Source organism: Atta cephalotes (assembly GCF_000143395.1).
Source record: "Atta cephalotes unplaced genomic scaffold scaffold00018, whole genome shotgun sequence".
NCBI lineage: Eukaryota > Metazoa > Arthropoda > Insecta > Hymenoptera > Formicidae > Atta > Atta cephalotes.
In genome coordinates this window covers 2,049,046-2,070,009 of record NW_012130082.1, presented here as the reverse complement: position 1 = coordinate 2,070,009, position 20,964 = coordinate 2,049,046, and the positions used below count along the sequence as shown (strand labels likewise).

General features: G+C 31.3%; 4 protein-coding genes across 4 annotated transcripts in view; 2 read left to right on the top strand and 2 right to left on the bottom strand.

Annotated features, from left to right (window-relative positions):
* LOC105618745 (cullin-3) overlaps window positions 1-3,685 on the top strand; it is a 9,554-nt gene extending 5,869 nt beyond the window's left edge. Inside the window, exons 3-13 of the mRNA XM_012200277.1 lie at window positions 1-202; window positions 276-455; window positions 590-964; window positions 1,047-1,217; window positions 1,331-1,438; window positions 2,296-2,473; window positions 2,548-2,783; window positions 2,881-3,050; window positions 3,146-3,284; window positions 3,456-3,583; window positions 3,661-3,685. Coding sequence (XP_012055667.1) covers window positions 1-202; window positions 276-455; window positions 590-964; window positions 1,047-1,217; window positions 1,331-1,438; window positions 2,296-2,473; window positions 2,548-2,783; window positions 2,881-3,050; window positions 3,146-3,284; window positions 3,456-3,583; window positions 3,661-3,685 — 1,912 coding nt within the window. The remainder of the gene's footprint in view (window positions 203-275; window positions 456-589; window positions 965-1,046; window positions 1,218-1,330; window positions 1,439-2,295; window positions 2,474-2,547; window positions 2,784-2,880; window positions 3,051-3,145; window positions 3,285-3,455; window positions 3,584-3,660) is intronic.
* A 4,058-nt stretch (window positions 3,686-7,743) lies between these two features.
* On the bottom strand, window positions 7,744-9,765 carry LOC105618884 (ubiquitin-conjugating enzyme E2 L3). Its single transcript, XM_012200415.1, is given in 4 exon segments — window positions 7,744-7,922; window positions 8,134-8,320; window positions 9,292-9,387; window positions 9,739-9,765. Coding segments are annotated over 4 exon segments (489 nt in total).
* Window positions 9,766-11,142: 1,377 nt separating this feature from the next.
* Window positions 11,143-11,958, top strand: LOC105618744 (phosphatidylinositol N-acetylglucosaminyltransferase subunit C). Its single transcript, XM_012200276.1, has one exon. It carries the CDS (start codon window positions 11,143-11,145, stop codon window positions 11,956-11,958), a length of 816 nt encoding a protein of 271 aa, XP_012055666.1.
* Window positions 11,959-12,728: 770 nt separating this feature from the next.
* Window positions 12,729-19,298, bottom strand: LOC105618743 (nuclear pore complex protein Nup205). Its single transcript, XM_012200275.1, has 9 exons — window positions 19,155-19,298; window positions 18,549-18,965; window positions 18,146-18,437; window positions 17,333-18,055; window positions 13,996-17,253; window positions 13,660-13,910; window positions 13,327-13,566; window positions 13,047-13,248; window positions 12,729-12,946 (listed from the first exon to the last, which is right to left on the bottom strand). The coding sequence occupies exons 1-9, from the start codon at window positions 19,296-19,298 to the stop codon at window positions 12,729-12,731; spliced, it is 5,745 nt and encodes a 1,914-aa protein (XP_012055665.1).
* Window positions 19,299-20,964: the final 1,666 nt, after the last annotated feature.

The window sequence follows — 20,964 nt, the reverse complement described above, 5'->3', positions numbered from 1 at the left end:
GGTTAGATATGGATGTGTTAGAGACCATTTACGGGAGACATTATTAGGTATGGTCGCAAGAGAAAGAAGAGGAGAAGTAGTAGATCGTAGCGCTATAAAAAATGCCTGCCAAATGTTAATGTTACTTGGAATTAATAATCGCCAAGTTTATGAGGAAGATTTTGAAAGGCCTTTTTTACAACAGAGTGCTGAGTTTTATAGAGTGAGTTTAGTAAGAAGTGTATTTGATATATTTGTACGCACCCATATGTAACTTCCAAAATTATTTTCTTCAGATGGAATCTCAAAAATTTCTGGCGGAAAATAGTGCATCGGTATACATAAAAAAAGTTGAAGCTAGAATCTGTGAAGAATCTGAAAGAGCAAAACATTATTTAGATGAATCCACTGAATCACGGATAGTAGAAGTTGTAGAAGAAGAGTTAATCAAAATACACATGAAAACCATTGTTGAGGTTATTAATTAATTTTTTTTATTTATGGTCCATTATACTGATTATATATGGTCCATTATACTAATTGATGATAAGTTAAGTTTAAATTATAATTGTATCTTATAGTGAGCTTAATATTTTTCTATGCTTGATAGATGGAAAACAGTGGTGTAGTGCACATGCTCAAAAATCAGAAAACAGAAGATCTTGGTTGTATGTATAAACTATTTTCGAGAGTGTCAGATGGATTGCGCACTGTATGCGACTGCGTATCTCAATTCCTTAGAGAACAGGGCCGTGCGTTAGTGCAAGAAGAGCATGAATCAACCACAAATGCCGTTCTTTACGTCCAAAATCTATTAGATCTAAAGGATCGTTTCGATCATTTTCTACATTATTCTTTCAATAATGACAAGAATTATAAACAGACGATAGCATCGGACTTCGAATATTTCCTTAATTTAAATCCTAAAAGTCCTGAATATCTCTCATTATTTATCGACGATAAATTGAAGAAAGGTGTTAAAGGAGTTAGTATTGTATATAATTGTAATATATTTTATGACTTTTGATATAAATATATTTTTTCGATATAAATATATTTGATTTTAGATGACAGAACAAGAGATTGAAGGAATTCTAGATAAAACTATGGTTTTATTCCGTTTCTTACAAGAAAAGGATGTATTTGAACGGTACTATAAACAACACTTAGCCAAACGGTTATTGTTGAATAAATCTGTTTCAGATGATAGTGAAAAGAATATGATATCCAAACTTAAGGTAAGAATTAGAATTAAATAAAATGATATTTTAAAGACTAAAATTATTTTATTCGCTTGAATCGATGTCATTTTTATATTAATAGAGATTAATAATATTTAATATTTTTGTAGACTGAATGTGGATGTCAATTCACATCAAAGTTGGAAGGTATGTTTAAGGATATAACAGTCAGCAACACCATCATGGATGAATTTAAAGATCATGTCCTTCAATCTGGCGTAAGTATCTTAAAATAATCTTAAAATCATATAATAGCGTATAAACTTGATGACATAAGAGAGAATATAATAAAAGATTTTATTGTGAGAAAATATGTTTTAAATATTTCTACGATTTTGATATGAAAATTTTATATAAATATTTATTTTAATATTTCTCTCCTATATAAGTTATAAACTAGTATACAATCAACTTACAGAGAACAAGATTTAGGGTTGACACAGATCTGGAAAACCGGGAAAAATCAAGGAAATTTAAAACTGAGAAAAGTCAGGGGAAAATATAAAAAGTTTGGAATTTTGAATTTTGCTCATGATTCCCTTAAATTGTTTCTATTCCAAATAATTGTTATAATTTTTAAAATATTATATCTAACATTTATGGTCAAATATAATACTTAAAATTTGCACTTTAAACGATTTTAATAAAATTAAAATATATATTTTATTTAGTATTTTTATTTTATCTTCCTTTTTCGTCGTAACTGCTCGTCATAACTTCTTTTTTCCAATACTAATTAATTTTCTGTTGGCTTGAATTTACACTCAAAATTTTATTACACTACTAAGCTTTTTTTGCATTGTTTTTAATAATTTAGGCTAGCTTTTCGATAACCCTCGATTTTAAATGTTAAAATTTACATATTTTATATTGGTCATGGAAATTAAATTTTCATCTGGAAAACCTGAAAAAGAAAAACAGGAAATTTTAAAATTCATTTTCTGTTGCAACCCTGAAGATTGTTAACATATATAATATAATATTTTGATTACACTTAACATTATTTTGTAGAACATTTTGTTAAAAAGTTAATATTTATATGTATAGCATTAATTATTCTGTATGTTTCATAAAGACAAATCTACATGGTGTGGATATAAGTGTCCGAGTACTCACAACTGGTTTTTGGCCAACACAGTCAGCTACTCCAAAATGCAGTATGCCCACTTCTCCGCGTGATGCCTTTGATGCCTTCCGGCGTTTCTATCTGGCTAAACATAGTGGTCGACAGTTAACATTACAACCACAATTGGGTCAGTACTTATTATCTTTGTATATCTATTTTTATTCAAATATCTAGTAATATAAGTAATAAAAATTTATACAGGTTCTGCTGATCTAAATGCTGTATTCTATGGACCACGAAGAGAAGAGAGTAATTGTGGAGGCTTAGATACGCCATCGTCTTCGAGTTCTATTGGAAATGGTAGTAACGCAAGCAATAGTTTAATGAGCCAACGAAGCAGCCTCTGTAATACACCACGAAAGCACATAATACAAGTTTCCACTTATCAAATGTGCGTGCTAATGTTGTTCAATAAGAGAGAAAGGTTAACGTATGAGGTTAGTTTAAATTATTTAATTAATTAATTACAAATACGTTATTAAGAATTAAAATGTTTATAATTTCTATATATACAAATGTATAAATATTGTGTAGGAAATTCAAGGTGAAACCGATATTCCAGAGAGGGACTTGGTCAGAGCATTACAATCTCTTGCCATGGGTAAAGCTACACAAAGAATTTTACTTAAACATCCTCGTACCAAGGAAATCGAATCTACGAATTGTTTCTGTGTAAATGATAGTTTTACCAGCAAATTACATAGGTATTATATTTCTATGTTATAAATAATGAACATATATATTAATAATCATATATTAGTAATCATCTTTTACTGAATATTTGTATTTCTTTATTAAGAGTAAAGATCCAAACTGTAGCAGCGAAGGGAGAATCTGAACCTGAGAGAAGAGAAACGCGCAATAAAGTCGATGAAGATCGGAAACATGAGATCGAAGCAGCTATCGTACGAATTATGAAAGCCCGAAAGCGTATGGCTGTACGTAATTTAAATTTTTTTATAAATATAAATATAAATTTATCTCTTTTTATCAAACATGATTAATTAATTTTTTGCAAAAATAAATGTAAAAAATACATCTTTATTTGAGATAAATTGCAATACATGTAAAATATATGAGTATAATATTAATTTATTTTCTCTTATTAGCACAATATACTGGTAACAGAAGTAACAGAACAGTTAAGAGGTCGATTTTTGCCTTCACCTGTAATAATTAAAAAACGTATCGAAGGCTTAATCGAACGAGAATATTTGGCTCGTACACCGGAAGATCGGTATGTAAAGCATGATATATATTGTTACTAATACTTATAGATAAATACAAACTAATGATACATTCTGTAATTTACAGAAAGATGTATACATATGTTGCTTAATGCTGAATATATTGGATGTGTACAAACATGTAAGTAATTTGTAATAATATATATCTTCTTAGAGTACACATTAATGATTCTTCATATTTTATTCACCGAATCATTATTACACCATCATTTGCGATATCATTATTGTTATCTTCTCATTGCTATTCTCATTTTTTGGTTGTGAATTAAATTCAAGGGATATTCCATGTCAACAAGAAAATGATATTTATAGAGTTAAATATGAATATTCTTTCTTGCTAAATATTGAATATTCTGATAATTAGTGACATTTATTTAGTTTCAAATTTATGATGTATAATGTTTTTTACAGGAATATATAATTGGGAAATTATAAAAAAAATATAGATTATAGTCGATCGATAATTTACAGATACATATTGTTAAAGAAAAAAAATAAAGGATAGGTCATTAGTGGGTGCTGAAAACTGTAAGACATGTGTTTATATCTATTATTAAATATTTGAATTAGACATCTTACGCTTGTTACCATGGAACATCTCTGTAATTGAAATAAATGGCAAGATATTCTTTTGATAATTGACTAGTTTGGTGGAAAAGGTCGATGTGTCAAAGGAATGATGCACTTAGATTTAAACCAGGGAGAAATTGATTTTTTTTTTTTTTTTTTTAATTAACGGCGTTGTGTCTGCTCTTCAACTTTTTACATTTTAGTTACATGCGCATTTGTTTGACTTACGCTTGTATTACAATAGATGTGTAATACATGTGAGTACTCATTATAATAAATATGTATTCTAAATCAGATAGATTTTAGTTAACGTGCGTTTTCTCATAATGCGAGATACAATTAAGTTACTGAGGATGATTCGCATTGATAATATTGCAGTTAGGAATTTTTCTACAATTGTAAGACTGTGATTGTCTATGATAACATAAATACTATCTGAATATATCGTGAATTTAGGAAGAAAAATGGTACATTTACATATAGTTTTATTTACGTTGATGTCTATCAATTATATATGTAAATAAGTAATGTGAATGTATTATTAAGAATATACTTGTCTCATTTCCAACAATTCAATATTATTTTTGAAATCTGCACTCCACACCCTTGAATATAAATTAAGTTTACTTTCTTATATAAAATGAATCATACGTAAGCGTTAACATTCATCTACCAAGTGCATTTTGTAATATAAGTTAATATATGTTTTATATTTATCTAAATATGTAATTTGAATTTATATTATAAGAAACATTATACATTTTTCAATGCTGACAAACACTTAACAGCTTCTGCCTCTTCCACCTAGCTTCTCAATTATTTCATTGCAATTTTCAATACTGATCGTTTTGATACAATACGAAATATTTATTATAGTATGCCAAAAGTGGGATCTACAAATCTAGAGATGCAGAATTTGTTAACGGTATATTGTGCGCATGAGATTAAATAAAGACGAAGATCTTAATAAACTGCTAAAGTTCAATTTAAACTTGTATTGCACAGTTTCATATTGAAGAAAGGCGAATGATTAGTGTCGCAATTTTATTTTTATTTGTATTCTCTTTTTATTTATTAATGGAGTTTTAATATTTAAATGAAAATTCTACCCTTTCTTACACAAAACTTAATAAAATTGAAATTCTATAACAGCACTTATTATTTCTGAAACACTCTCACCCCATGCATTAATTTTCTATACAAAATTTAATACGCTAGATATATATAGATACAAAATATCTATTTTTCCCCTCAAAAATTATTCTCGTCAAGTTTTATATACATATCACAGTCAAAGTGTCAAACTTTAGTAAATGTATATACTTACTAGTCAAAATGTATACATTTATTGATATAATTAACACTTTGACTGTGACATTATATATATGTATATATATATATACACACACACACACACATATATATTTTTTCACACACATACACACACATAATGTATAAAGCCTGTTTTACAATGTGCTTTTTGTTTCCTGTTTCTTGCTTTCTGCTATTTTTTACATCTTTTGCCTCTTATCCTGTTTTTCGTTTTCTATCGCTCGAGATAAAAGTTTACGAAATTTTGAAAGGAACGAAAAATATGTGACAGAAAATTGTCGATAAAACGGTCGCAAAGAGGAAAAAAAAGCAAGATGTAAAAAACAAAAAACAGGAAACAAAGGATATATTGTAGAATAGGCTTAATATTCGTAATACTAATATAAAAATAAATGCTAATGTTATTCATATGATTTAACAATAGAACTAGTTTATCATCAGTTGAGAATATAATTCACATATATGCACAGTAGCTGTATAAATTTTTCACATAATAATATCCAATACAATGAATAGTTTTCAATTAATATTTTTACAATGTTTGAAATACATTAACGATCATAATGATTAATGTTATCTATATGTTTTATTGTCTCAAGAAATTTAAATATAACGGGACAAAAATTACAGTAAAAACATGATTTTATCATCTTCATAATTGCAGTAACAAAAAAATTTTCTTGTAAAACATTTTCAATCTTTATAGCATTTTACAAACAATTGTTTATCTATATGTGCTGTTAAAAAATAAATATGAAAGTAAAATTTCTAGCATTTTATATACTTTTCAAAATATTATAAATTATTGCATAAATGTGAATCGCAGATTGAAATCTAAATAATGAATATCATTTCGCATAATCACACAGAAATTCTCATAAAAATACATTAAATGGGAGAATAATTCATAGCACGTTGTTTATATCAAAATATGTAACTTATTACTCTTGAAATATTATATTTCTTAATTCTATACAAGTATTCGGTAAACACAGCACACATAGTACAAAGAAGACATTTCTAGCAATTGGAGCTTTTGTCAATTTCGTATTATATATTATGTTATATATATTATATTACATATACTTAAAATATAGAAGTTATAACTTCTTTGCCCATTCAAATATACTACCAGGCCATATAAAAAGAATATTCACACAACTTTCACGTAATATTAGTCGTTTAAACCCATTGTGGTAATCAGAAATTGTAATAATCAAATGGAAAGAAAAATGACTAGAGACCCTTTTCCAATGTTTTCGATTATATTTATGTTGTAACCTTGTTAATTATTTCATTTATTTATTATGGTATAACGTTTTTATGGTATAACATTTGGAAAAAAATTAACATTTTACTTCTTGATTCTTACGTTTTTCAGTAATAAAGCATGTCAAACAACGCTGTAAATAAATTTAATGTATCAGATTTTACATTAAAACATTCTAAGATAATTCTGTACAGTTCTGTACAGGATATAAAATAAAATCTGCAGATATCTGTGAAGAAAATCTAAATCTTACATTTATATATTGAAAATTAACTTACAATCACTTGGAGTTAATAATAATAAAAAATTTATATATCAAATTAAATTAATCAATGTGAAGAACGTAAAATTGTATTCACGTATCATAAAATCACAAGATTGAAAAAAATTTTAATTTGTTACAATTCAAATTACTATGAAACTGATTAAAAATTGAAAGTAAACGTTGTTCCTCTTTTATAATTTGTAATCTTAATATTATAGTAACAGTTATAAAGCAGTAGCTATAAATTCGCGCGCGAAATGCAATTATAAATTAACATCTTAAACGACATTGGAAATTATATGTACTTTAATACATACTGTATTACATACGCTGCTACATCTGACAAACATGACGTCTCTATGCTGAACCATTTTCACCATCGTATACATTCCTACAGGATCAAGCTGGAATGTAACGATCTGTCGATGATAAATCAAACTATAATTGCATATGACTTCAAGTATAAATTGTATACAATATGATACAGTTATTTATCATAATTTACTGTACTCTGAAAAGTTCATCCCACTTCTTATAAACATTACAATTTGCGTATATATTCATATCGTCGGTGTTAACCAATACTGTACAGAGTCATCTCAACTTGAGAATCTATGAGATTCCACGGGGATTAATAGACAGGTATACATTGGCTTGAGTTTAAATCAGCTGACAGGCGGCAGGCATCATGGTGGTGATGGTAAGTAAAGCTATCATTCGGGGTTATTCGTTAGAAGATGATGATTCTCGCCTCTTCTCGGCATGCTTTTTCGTAAATTCTTCAGCATTTTTTAAAAATTTTTTCTATCCTTCAGAAATTCCTCAGCTAAATCCGTTCTCAAGGGATGCTCGGGCTCAGGATCATTCACTAATGCTATCAAAGCTTGGATCACTGCAAATGTAAATAACATTTTTAATTGACGAGATATTTTACACATTTTCCACTTTTCTTAGAAAATAAATATGAGTTTTACGTTTGCCCTTTTTTAAAAATATAAATTTTGTAAATTGTAATTAACAGCAATTATATTTAAATTAGAAGCGTTTTTTTCAAATCGTTATTAAAACATAAAATAACCGTCAATGGAAATGCAGGAACTGACCTTGATCCGTTTTTGTAGCTGGTTTCCAGTTTTCTGCGCTTATAATTGGCAAACATATCTGACCCTTTTCGTCTACATTTGGATGATATATCTTTGTTTTAAAATTTATTCTTGGTGGTTTAAAGGGATATTCTGCGGGAAAATTGATTTCGATGCGAAAGGCGCCTTTGTTATAAGGTGGATTGTCCTATGAAAGAAAACGTCTTATTTTTCCACTGTATCCACTGATCACCAGTAAAATAATATGCATCACACATTAGGTCTGTTCTTTGTAGCTCAATTATGTACCAACTGTTCTTAAAATGAAATAGATAAAGAGTTTGTTCTCTTTTAAAAAGAACTTCTTGTATAATTTCTTTTCAATATAAAAAGAAAAAGATGAACCAAGAACTTAAAAAAAAAAAATTTAGCAAAAATGAGAAAATTTTAATCCAGTGGAGCAACAAAGAATAGGCCTGTTATCCCATTTGAAAAAAATTATAGCGGTATTCAACCATAGACATAAAATAATACGTTACAATAAGGAATACCTTATACATGTTCATTTAAGAAATGTTTCTAAATGATATTCTACTAAAATATAATAGTTACAATCAATTTTGTACACAGAAATTACAGTCTACAAATTATATAATATATAATTAATATATTGTACATTATATTCTTACAATATATGCAACAAACTTATTCAGTACTTACATATCGCTAATCAAGTATATAAATTTTCATACATTCATTTAAATGACTTTCCAGCATATCGTGGAATATCAAAATGCAGTTCATGATATTTGAAAACGAATATTTCACTTTTATATTGAAAAATGTTTTCCATACAAAGGATACAAATAGATCGAATCGATTTTATCAGTATCCGAATTAAAGTGATTGACAAAAATGTACAAATTCACTTGATCCAATTAATGTATTTTAGATATGCATTAAGTAATTACATCTTTTATTTTTTTCCTTTCTCTCAAGAACATAAGTTACGCTCCCACCTCGAATATAAAAGAAATATAAGAAGATACACTTGAGAGAGGAACGAGACGAGTCACAGAGTTACACGAGGACTCGCAGACGTGCACTTTGCACCCGCGCGCGCGTATTTTAGGTTACGTATTCCCCCGAAGGATACGACGACGGCGTGCGTCAACGTACCGGCAATATCAGGCCCTGCCAGTTGAGAATATTGGACTCGTCTACTTGGATATTTGTGAAGTTCTTCATCGCCGACGCCCTGAGGTCGCCGAGTTCCTGGAAAAAGTCATCACAGGTTGAGTTGCTTTGCGGGGTCCCATAGTCATCGTCGCGCCGTTTCGAGACCGAACGAGGCCTATCCATAGGAGAGGGGGGAAAGGGGGCACGACGCATGCTGGACGGGCCCGGAACGCAAGGAACGGCTTTCCCGAGTCGACGAAGGCATTATAAACGGCCATACGAGAAAGAGTGTCGACGTCATTGACGAGGATCGGGCACTGACGTGCAAGAACCCGTTCCCGGGGGGCACCGACCGTTCGCGTGAGAAAGGGCGTCCGCGATGACGCTCGCCACGACCGACTTCGTTGACATTCGCAGGACTGACCACGACGGCTACCTCGAATTTACCTTTTGCAGTCTCCTCGTAGCAGCCATTTTGAAAATAAATTCCACCAAAAGCAACAAAACTTGCCCAGTCCGCCACCAGTGCGCGTCTCCTGCGAACAGTTCCCCTGACAAATTTCCCAAGGCGCAAGATCTCGGAGGATGATAATTCTCCCCGACCGGTGGGTTTCCCAGACGAGGGAAAAGATGGCGACGTATTGCAGCGTCAACGAGTACGACGATCGGTCATGTCGTTTGCGCTTACCTCGAATATTCGTATATATATATATAAAAAGTTACCCACGGCTGCTTACTCGAATTAATTAGCTGCGATCAGCTGTGACGAAAGGAAAAACATGATGTTTTCGTGTTGTATGTCAACAAATTTTTAATAAATGTAATTTTAATGATCCCAATTGAGATTCTCAGAAAAATACAGATTCTATTTCAGTTTCCATTGGTGAAGTTCACAAAAATGTAAAGAGGATATGGAGTTTAGCTAGTTGTAATTTTTCATGAGAAGCGGTAAGCAGTCGCATAATTATTATTATTATTATTAATTAATGAAAGATTTAAATATTATTGTTAGCTAATGAGAGATTTTAATATTATTATTGTTAATAAAAGCATGGGTGTAGCCAGAATTTTGTTCAGGAAGGGCCAAATTAGAATTATAACTTTTGAACTTAGAGGTGAAAAGTAGTAGTATGGAATATTGGATTTGTTTTATATTATTATTTTTAATTATAATTACTGGTAAGAAATTCACAAAGTCACATTTAATTTATTAATTTATAACAAATCCGAGAAAAAGATCCTAAATCAAGCTGAATTAGTGTTTAAGAGCTTAGTGTTTAATTAATAATAATAATAATTTCATATATAATGATTTTATATTGTATACTATATTTACATACTACATTTATATACTACATTCAATCTTGCAATGGGTATAGTATATAAATTCATTCAGAATTATTTAAGCTAAAAATCCAGTTTGATCATTTAGGATTTTTATTTCCAATTTGTTGTATTTATATCATGGTTTTAAAAGACATTTAATATTATTTACTAATTTATTTTACTCTTAAATTTGTAAACTGATTCTCTAAATTAAAAATTTAAATTTAGAACACTTGGATTTTCATTTATAATCTTTCTGTAATTTTCACCTCCGATTCTTTCTTCTTTATCAAAATTAATTTTTTATAAACACTCATTAAGCATTTAAGCGGTTTTATTTTATTTTTTAAGATTTAGAGAGATCCTCTGCTCCTCCTAGCTATATCCATGAATAAGAGATTTTTATGTTATTGTTAACTATTGACAGATTTTAATATTTTAAGTGTTTTCAATTAATATAGATACACAAACTTATTTAAAATTTTATAGAAATGAAAATTTTCTTAAAGGTATACTTAACTCAAAATGAAAGACATACAATGGCAGAAAAATTTGTATGAAAATTACGGATTACCGGATAATTACACGGATAGTTCTTTCTTAGAGCAATTACGTAAAAATATAAAACCGAATAATGTAACAATAATAGAAGCGATAAGCTTGGGTGCCAGCATATCCACGAGATTGAGTGTCGTCGTTCTTTTCGTCATGATATTTATTTGGCTAAACAACGAATGGACCACTCCGAATGTTATCGTAATATCAGGGAGCATGTTGACGATTCTTGGGTATTTTACATACAACATGAAAGTACCAGATCGATCTATAAAACCAACGAAGGATCTGTGGACAGTATTAATATTTCTAACATTTGGATATATATTATCACCTATTTTAAAAACTTTGACAGAAACGATCAGTACCGATACAATCTACGCTATGACGATATTTATGTTCTTGACCCATTTAATATTTAGCAAATATGGATCGTCACATATTCTCTCGGACTCCTTGTCCATAACTTCTTCAATCTTTGGCTCATTAATGTTGGCCTCTAGATTAGCATCACCATTACATGCCTTTTCGCTTTTAACGGTTTCAGTTCAGTGCTTCGTATTATTACCTTATCTACTGTCGCAAATAAATAATCAAATTATTATATCAACCGTTTTGACAATTGGTACCATATATTTGCTTTTACATGTTTCACAAATTTTTTCTTACGTTTTTATTATTGCTGTAATATTCATTCATTTCATTTGTCCACTCTGGTATATCAGGTGTCAAAAATATAAAGATAATATTTATGGTCCTTGGGATGAGGCGGTAATCGCTTCTTAAAAAAAGAATTAAATTTTTCATCGATCATAGTTATAAACTTGTATATGTGTAACTTGTATATGTATTAACAAATATGTAATCTAAAATTGTACTTGTACTTTTTATAGTAAATATAAATGTAATAAATACAATATTCTATATTTATCACATCTTTACATATTGTTTATCTATTATTCATGTAATAAATAATTTGACAATATATTTTATTACAAAATACAAAAATGTCAGATAGAAAAAGAGAACTTGAAAGAAGAAAGTTAATATAATCTATTAACATATTTTGCAAAAGGTGTAAGAGGATGAATGATGTAAGGAAATGATTATAATTTTCTTTGATTCACTTATATAAATAGATCAAAATTGATTCTACATAGGATAGAGCGGGGCTGTTTTGTCCATAAAACAATTCCGACTACCAATAGTATTTGTTTTTAAACAGATTCCATGATGAGAAAAACCATGACATATTCAACATTTGAAGGTCGTGTTTACATTTTCAAGCAGTTGTGCATGCAACATAGTTGTAAGCACATTATTACAAAGGAAAATAATTTGCTGCCATAGTTCAAGTTTCTGTGACTAAAGTTGAAATTGATGGAAGAACTCCGCTTTATCCTATATAAAATTTAATCGATTTCAGTAAAGTAAATACTGTTCACATCTATTCCATATAACAAATGGTAATTAACGATAAATGGAATATATAAAGTGGAATAAAAAAAATGTAATTAATTGAAACTATGTCTGTAGATACAAACGTTAATTCTTCATTATTTTATAATTATAAATTGTAACAATCTTTTAATTCGTCTTATGAGAGCTTCGATAAAGCTACGATCCACTGTTGCGTATTCATTGTGTGTTGTGTCCATCAATTGTGTGATAAAAGTATCCGTAAATGTAGAAACGAGTCCTTGTTTCAGCTCCATTAGTGTTTCTGATGAAACTTTCCATTCTATCATGCTTTCGTCAACACCACCCGAAGATACTATATGAATAAATATATTAGAATATTAAATTTTTATGAAGATTTATAAAATACACACTACAAATTTATTTTTTAATGAAAAATTGAATATCTCACTAACCGTGCACTCTTTGAGTTTGCCGTGATATAACTTGCATAGTATAAAAATCTAAGTGACTCCAAAGAATGTACAAAGCGTGCTCTATTATAAGAGAGCAATACTTTATGCTTTGTCGTTTATCCTTTATCCAGCGATTTAATTTCTGTTCAACAAGCATTCGTTGTTTTCCTATATCGAGTTCTATTTCGTTTTCAGACATATACTATCAATAAAAACAATAATATTAAACTTTAATATATGTATTACATGAGTAGTAAAGTCAATTGAAAGATTTACTTACTTTCTTTAATTCCGCTGTACTCATGTCGGTTATCACTTGGGCTTTCTTTATTAAGGAATCAATATGTGGCAACTCAGTGTGCAGCAAATTTGTCACGGAAACCAACTGTTCGACAATTGTGCCTAAACACACTCCACCAGAGGTATCTTTTAGTTTGTCTTGCTTTCTTCCAGGTTTTGGTATTAAATGAGGATCGAATAGCACATTCCGTATTTTCTGATCCATACGACTGTGTTGCATCTAAAAGTATTCATTTATAATATGAAAATTTAAAAAAGCATTAAAGTGTTTCTAGTAGATTGTCATGTACATTTCATTATTTTAGAACATTACTTGATTGCGTGTATACAGCATGACGTTAGCGACTATCTGTATGCAAGAAATATATTGCTGGTTTGCGTCAGCTTGTTGGTAATTATGATTTATCGGAATCGATTGCAATTGAAATTTGTTTAATAATGACAGCATTGATTTCTGTAATCGGTACAGATGCGCTCGCAATTCTCTCATTCCGGTGCTGCTCTCTAATTTATAATCGTCTATATTTATTTTTGCCAATTCCTCGTCCACGAGTTTGTACATATCTGAAAACCAATTACATTTAAATGAGCGCATAATAATGTAAGAACAATTCACAATAGTTATTTCATAATAAATATGTATACAAACCTATATTAGCGGATCTAGATATTACACCAGTAAGACATGCAATCTCCTTCAAGAAAAGGACATTGGCATGCAAAACTGCATTTCTTAAAGCCATTTCCACGGTGTCCCTGTGACTTTGTAAAAATCCGCAAACTTGCACGGCGCATGATTGATTCTCCGTTCCTAGCGTGGTGAACAGAGCGTCGCAGAGATATAAAGCTGGTAAGAAAATTTGCTGATAGCGTTGCCCAACCGAAGGTATGAACGAATAATCGCCGCCCTCGAAGCCTTGGTTCACGTCAGGATGCTGATCGAATGCGCACATACTGGACATACAGGACAAAATCTTGTTCTCCAGCAGGCTCTCCGCGCCTGATCTCGTTGATGCCATCCTACAGAAGATTGCCATCTTTGCCTCGTACAGATACAAAGGTCGCATCGATTGCGGTTCCGGTTGCAGCATGTCTCGCAATAAATTGTCTGATTCCAATAGACTGTCTATCATGTGCTTCAAATAGCCTCTGCTTGCTAAATAGATCATCCACGCGTTATCATAATCCAATTCCAAGATTTTATCCAAGCAGGACAATGCGAGCATCTTACACACATCGTGTCCACCCGAACAATTGTGACATAAAATATCCATCAACTGATTTCCAAAACTGTTGATGACCTGAATCGTCGCGTAACGTTGTGAGCGTTCCTGCACGGGCATGAGCTTGTTTAATGAATTGTCCAACTGGCTAATATACATAGAATCAATCGCATTTATGTGCTCGGATTTTTCTAAGCCAACGATACTCAAAAAATTCAATAAAGCCGCGTAAAGATGTGTTACGACTTTCTGCGAGGATGCACCAGCGTTTACGATCCATTGTAAGATGTGACTTAGAATAATTTTCATCATCGTTGTGTTGGATGGTGACGACGGCAGTAACTCGTTGTCCGATTGAATCACAAAACTATTTCGTAAGTTTACCAGTAGCATTAGAACCGTGCCGGATACTAACGTTTTAATCTCACTCAAAGCTTCGCAGGATGTCATCTTCTGTAGCAGGTCGTGTGACAAATTCAGCAGAAGATTTTGCCTTTGAGCCACCGGCAATTGTTGATTCGTCGCAACGGAGAAAAGTATCTCTGTAGTTTGGCACCAACCCTCTACGAATTTAACAGTTGCATAGGATAAGACCTTCGTCTGATTCTTCTTCAAGGCATGTGCAAGTATAAACTTCACTTCCTGCTGCATAAGCTTGCGTTGGGTAGCAGTTGCACTGCTCTGTGTAACCGTTAATTCTTCGGTGATGAGAGAATGTAGTTTCCTGATATCGATAAGTGATGGACCGCCCATTAATGCAACGGGAATACTGCATTTACTCTGTACCTTTTCAATTTCTGATGGATCGAAGAATTCCCATGATTTCGTAGGTTCCAGATATAATTGAAAATCGATGTAATGTAAGAGATCCATCAGAAGCTTCTGAGAGGGTACAATCTGATCTTTGTCCTGACTGAAACTTCCCACCAATCGATGAATCAAAGAAGTCTGTAAACTACCACCAGCGACTCGCAACTCGATAGCTGCTATTTTCAACAACCAAGACATACAGCCAAGCTCAGTCGACCTATTTAGCCCTTGAAATGGTAATTTTGAAAGATGTCTCTGCACAAAGTCCTGATTACTCGTAGTACGTAAAAATCTGAGAACAGGTGTCGATGTTTTGCTATTAGCCGCTAATGTATGAAGGTAACAGTAACAAGCTTCGGTTATTTTGTCGCGACCGCGTTCAAGAGATTGTTCCAAAATACCCAGAATGGAGTGCAGACAAGTACGCGGGAATCCGAGGATTCCTGGTTGCTGAATAATGGTTTTCCTGATGTCCTTAGTTATTTCAAAACCGAGCAAATAATGAGCGAGATTTGGCGCAGGCCGTGTAATACTGTGCATCATCAAGAGTAGAATTCTTTCTTTGCAATTTCCAATCTGCCTGCTCTGATCATCCACTCTAATTGTCTCGTCGTCATCCTCCGAGATATTGTCCGCGTCTAAGCATTCCACAAAGCCGTGTCTGACATTTGTCGCTAAAGTAGAAGTTGCCGTGAATGTCGACAGCAATTCAGAGTCTGCTCCAGGCTCATTAGTCACACCATGAATAACGCCAACTGCCACAAAGGCTTGTTTTGGTAGCCATGAATTGTAAGAAACGTATTTGACGATATTAATCATATGATCCGGTTTACCCGTGCGAGGATTCACTCCAAGTAGCAAACGTGATAGTCCAGTCATAATTTTGTTTACAGGTATGACAGTCAACTGCGCCATATAATTGATTTGCATCTTTAATCCACGCTCCAATATCTCCAAGCAATAAAGGCTGCAACTTTCGAGATATTTTTTGCCTGGAAAACTGTCGTAAGTATCGAAATGGTTGCAACCCTCATCCATGATATATAATATCACGTGTAATAGCTCCGAATTAGTGTGTAATTGCGTCATTAAGTGATATCCCGGAGCCGAATTGACCAAAGTGGATTCGCCGCCTTGTAGCTCAACTTTGCAGCCCACAAAATCTTCAACAGTTGGTTCGTATTGCTTTATCAATTTTGAGAATATCTTCAAGCAAGCTTCCGCTACCTCCCACTTTTCAGCAGGATTTTTATATGAACGAGTATGAAATCTTAGAAAGACAGTATTGATAATGAAATGCAAATATGGATCGAATCCTGGATTTCGTTGGCCTACACCCAGTAGACGTGGTATTGGAAAATCAGTAAGTACATCTAATAGTTCTAACATGGCACGTGTTAACGGATATTCCTCGTTCCTCGATTCGATCTCTTCTAATTCTGTTTGCACGCCTCTCGGCTGATAACTACTCGTTGTTGGTATAGTGCACAAAAACTGAGCAGCCTCCAAGCTTTGCCAAACAATAGAGGAACTCTCTGGTGATCTGGCCAGTGCTGCAAGAGTCCTTACTAGCACACCCTTCAAAGGTATTGGCATCGCACAGCTCACTAAGCCGATCAAAGACTGTAAAACTTTCCAATTTGGATGATCACATATTGCAACTCTCGACATTTCATCATTTTTGGCTATCACTTGGACAACCAATAGCACTGCCTCGAGACCTTTAACTTCCTGAGGCATAATTCCTTTGGGATGACATCTTTGCCTGTACACTGTATCTTGACTAGGAGGTAATTCCTGTCTCAAATTATAATAATATCGGTTTAAAGAATTGAAGAAATGATCCCATGAAATAGTGGCCGAACCGGATGATCCTATACAAAAAATGCATTTGTGTAACTTTTCACTATAAACAAATAACAAATAAATTTTGCTTATAATTGTTACATTTACCGTTTGGTTTAAAAAAATTAAAGGCATATCTAGCTGCTTGTGGCGATGAGGCGAGAGACGCTATCATTTTCATATATGGAACAAATAACCCTGCCGGTAATATCTCTCCAGCAAGACGTATAAATTTAAATAAAGCAACTTGTCTAGACGGCAGGCGACTAATGTATGCAGAAGCTGATACATGAGTCGTATCAGTATGATGACACCAATAATCCATGGCTAAATTTAGTTTAAATGAATCTTCTTTATACAGTTCTGCTATCATCAACATTAAATATTCAAAATGATTATCCAAATTCATTGGAGGTTCGATGCCTTCCTGCTGAAATGCTTGAATCAAACGCATGGATTCATCAGCGCGACTACGTAATTCCTTGACTTTAACGGGCATCAATAATATAAAGTCCGAAATCAGTGTGTGAAAATAGCGAACATAAAATTCCTCTTGATGTATGCAATTATTCTTAAACAAAACTTCGGCCATAAAATGAAAAGCTTTGTTAGCTAGAGCTGCTTCTATTAGTATTTCATCTTCTGTAGTAATGTTTTGAGATTGAAATTGAATGGTAGTTGTTTTGATGGTAATCATAGCTATCGCTAAAGCAAACTGTATCACTCCTCGCAATCCAGCACTCTCCCAATTTATGTTAGTGGATATTAACTTTTGATTCAGTTCCTCTAGTGCTTCCCTCTCTGCTATTAATGGCATTGAATTGATTAATTCTGAAAAAAATAATAAATTATGATAAAAAATAATAAATTATTTACTATAAAGTAAGTTTCAAGTTGACAGGCTGATAATAAAATATATACCTTCACCGTTTTCACGACTATGTAAGAAACTAAAATTAAAAGCATTCAAAACAGCCATAATAAGCGCAAGTGTAACTTTGTCAGGTCCTCCTTCACCTGCCTCAGATTCTACTTGACGTGTTTGCAATATAGATAATAAACGAAATAGAATTATATTTGGAAGAGACGATTGCGCAGACCATAAGTATAAGATATCAGCCAGATCTTGTCGTGTGTCATTATAAAGTTTCATAACCATCTGATGGTGCTTTGCTCCACCTAAAGCTCTATTTTGTTGCAGTAAATCTTGTTCCTATTTAAAATTATTTTGAGAGATTAATACATTTTAATAATCTAAATATCTAACAAAAAATTGTAAAATATCAGTTAATTTTTTATTAAGATCTTTTTCTTGATAGAATACCTTAGTAGGATCCATTTCCTCTAGCAGGGATAAAACTCTATTTAATAAGCCATCCTCTTGCAACTTATTCGTATAATCTGTAATGTGTCTAGTAAGAGCGACCGGTGCATCCACTGCCCAACTGTGACCAATTCGAGTATGTATCAAGGTTCTTAATACTGATGTCAGTGCTTTTCTTCCATCATAATATAGAAGAACAGCTGTTAAACCACGTGTTAAACCAGGATGGTGTGGCATTTGAAGTTGAGCCGTACAGAGAAGATCCAATGCCATAAATTCATTTAAGTCATACATATCTGATATAATGAGAGTCTCATCTACTAATTCTTTTGATAATATTTGATGACCTAAACCAGGAAGAGTTATACCATCTGTAACTCCTTTTTTAATTTCCTCACGACTTTTCATGTTTTTTGGCTAAAATATAGATAATGTAATATTAATATAATTAAGAGATTGTGTGTATATAATTAGTACTATAATATATTTAACATTATTATATTATATATATATTTTTTAAATTTATAAATATATATTTTTTCTAATATTAATTTTAATATTTATTACAGTAACTTAATATATAACAAGAATAAGAAGGAAGCTTACTGGATTCTTCAATATAGTAAGAAAATTCTGTCTGTGATTTCGCAGAGCTTCTGTGAGTTCATGGTATTGAGGATCTTGAATATTTGGGACTGATATTATATATTTCTCAACAAGACTTTGCAATTCTTTATATGGAGTCCACATATCTTCTGTTGTTGCTGCTCTGTCTACATAAGATAGAAATACTTTTTTAGATTTAAAAATATCATCATAGTCATAAATATTGAAATATATATTAAATACATAAATATATATGATAAATAAAATCTTATTAATATATAATATACAAAATAAATATCATATTATATGTATAACTATTATTACATGCATTAACTTTTGTAAATAAATGTATCTTATCTGTAAATAAAGCTTAGATAAACATATGTAATATTGTTTCGATTTATGAGAGATACAAATTCTTTAATTCTTAATTATAATATATCATTACACAATTTGATTTCGTGAAATTTATCTTCGATATAATTTAAAGACTTGTTTTAAGGAATTGAGAGGTTAAGCTTGTCATATAAGATTACAAATATTGAGAGGTTAAATTTGCCGCGTGTACATTCAAGTGCTATTACCTTCAGACATTTTTTTACACGTTAAGAAACGACGTTACAGAAACAAATTAGAAATAACGGGACACTGTAATTAAGTGCAAGATAATCGTATAAATCTCATAAAATATAAAATACCGGTCGGTACCGGTTAGTCTGGCGGGAACGAGTCATGGATCATGGGGAGAACTGGAGCATCGAACACTAATGTCAAGATAAGATGTCAAACAACGTATCTCTGTTCAACTTATATCATAAAAAATGGCGTATGAATTACTTTTCTTCTACTTTTCAAATTTTATATATTATTTTTATGTTTTTTACAAGTGCAATATGTAAGAAAAAAAATTTTTAACAGTAAATTTTTGTATGTGCGGTCACATATGTTTAAATATAAAGTTACATTAATTGTGAGAATATTTAAAGACTACACGTATTTAAATATTTACATAATAACTGTATGTATTTTATATTGCATAATAATCATAATATGGAAAATATGGGAAAATATGACTTCATTCATAGTTGACTGGTCGGCATTCTTAGTCGGTTTTTATTTTAAGCCAGCTTATATAAAGATATGATGAAGTAACCAAATTATCGACATTATAGTCATATAAAAATCTCTAAATTGATTGAACAAAATAAAAAATCCTTTTATAGGATTAAAATAGACGCAAAATTACGGAGTGATGCAATGGACTTTATACTAAAATCGAAAAAAAGTTAAGTAAGTTTTTAATTTTTTTCCATTTTAGTATAAAATCTACTGCAACATTTCTTAATTTTGCGTCTACTTTAATCTTATAAAAGGATTTTTGATTCCGTTCAATTCAGAGATTTTTATACGAAATGTTAAACTTAAAATTCTAAAAGACTGATATTCATAATCGGTTTTTATTTTAAAATCGTCTTAAGTAATGTTTTAAGTCGTTAATGCGGCCTTCTTATTCATGACATCTTAAGACTTATATTTAAGATTATCTTAAATATAAGCTCCAACTGAACCGGCCTAAGAATTCTTAAGGACTCTGCACAATAAAAGAAACAGAAAAACAGAGAATAAGAATTTCAACCTATCAGAAACTGTATATTCCACAATACATGATTTCTGATAGGTTGAAATTCTTATTCTCTGTTCTCTGTTCTTTTTTATTGCGCAGAGCTTCTTAAAATTTCACAATATTTAAAAATTTATTTATCATTTCTTGTCACATCTTGTCTAATATTATATTCTTTTAACGTTTTGC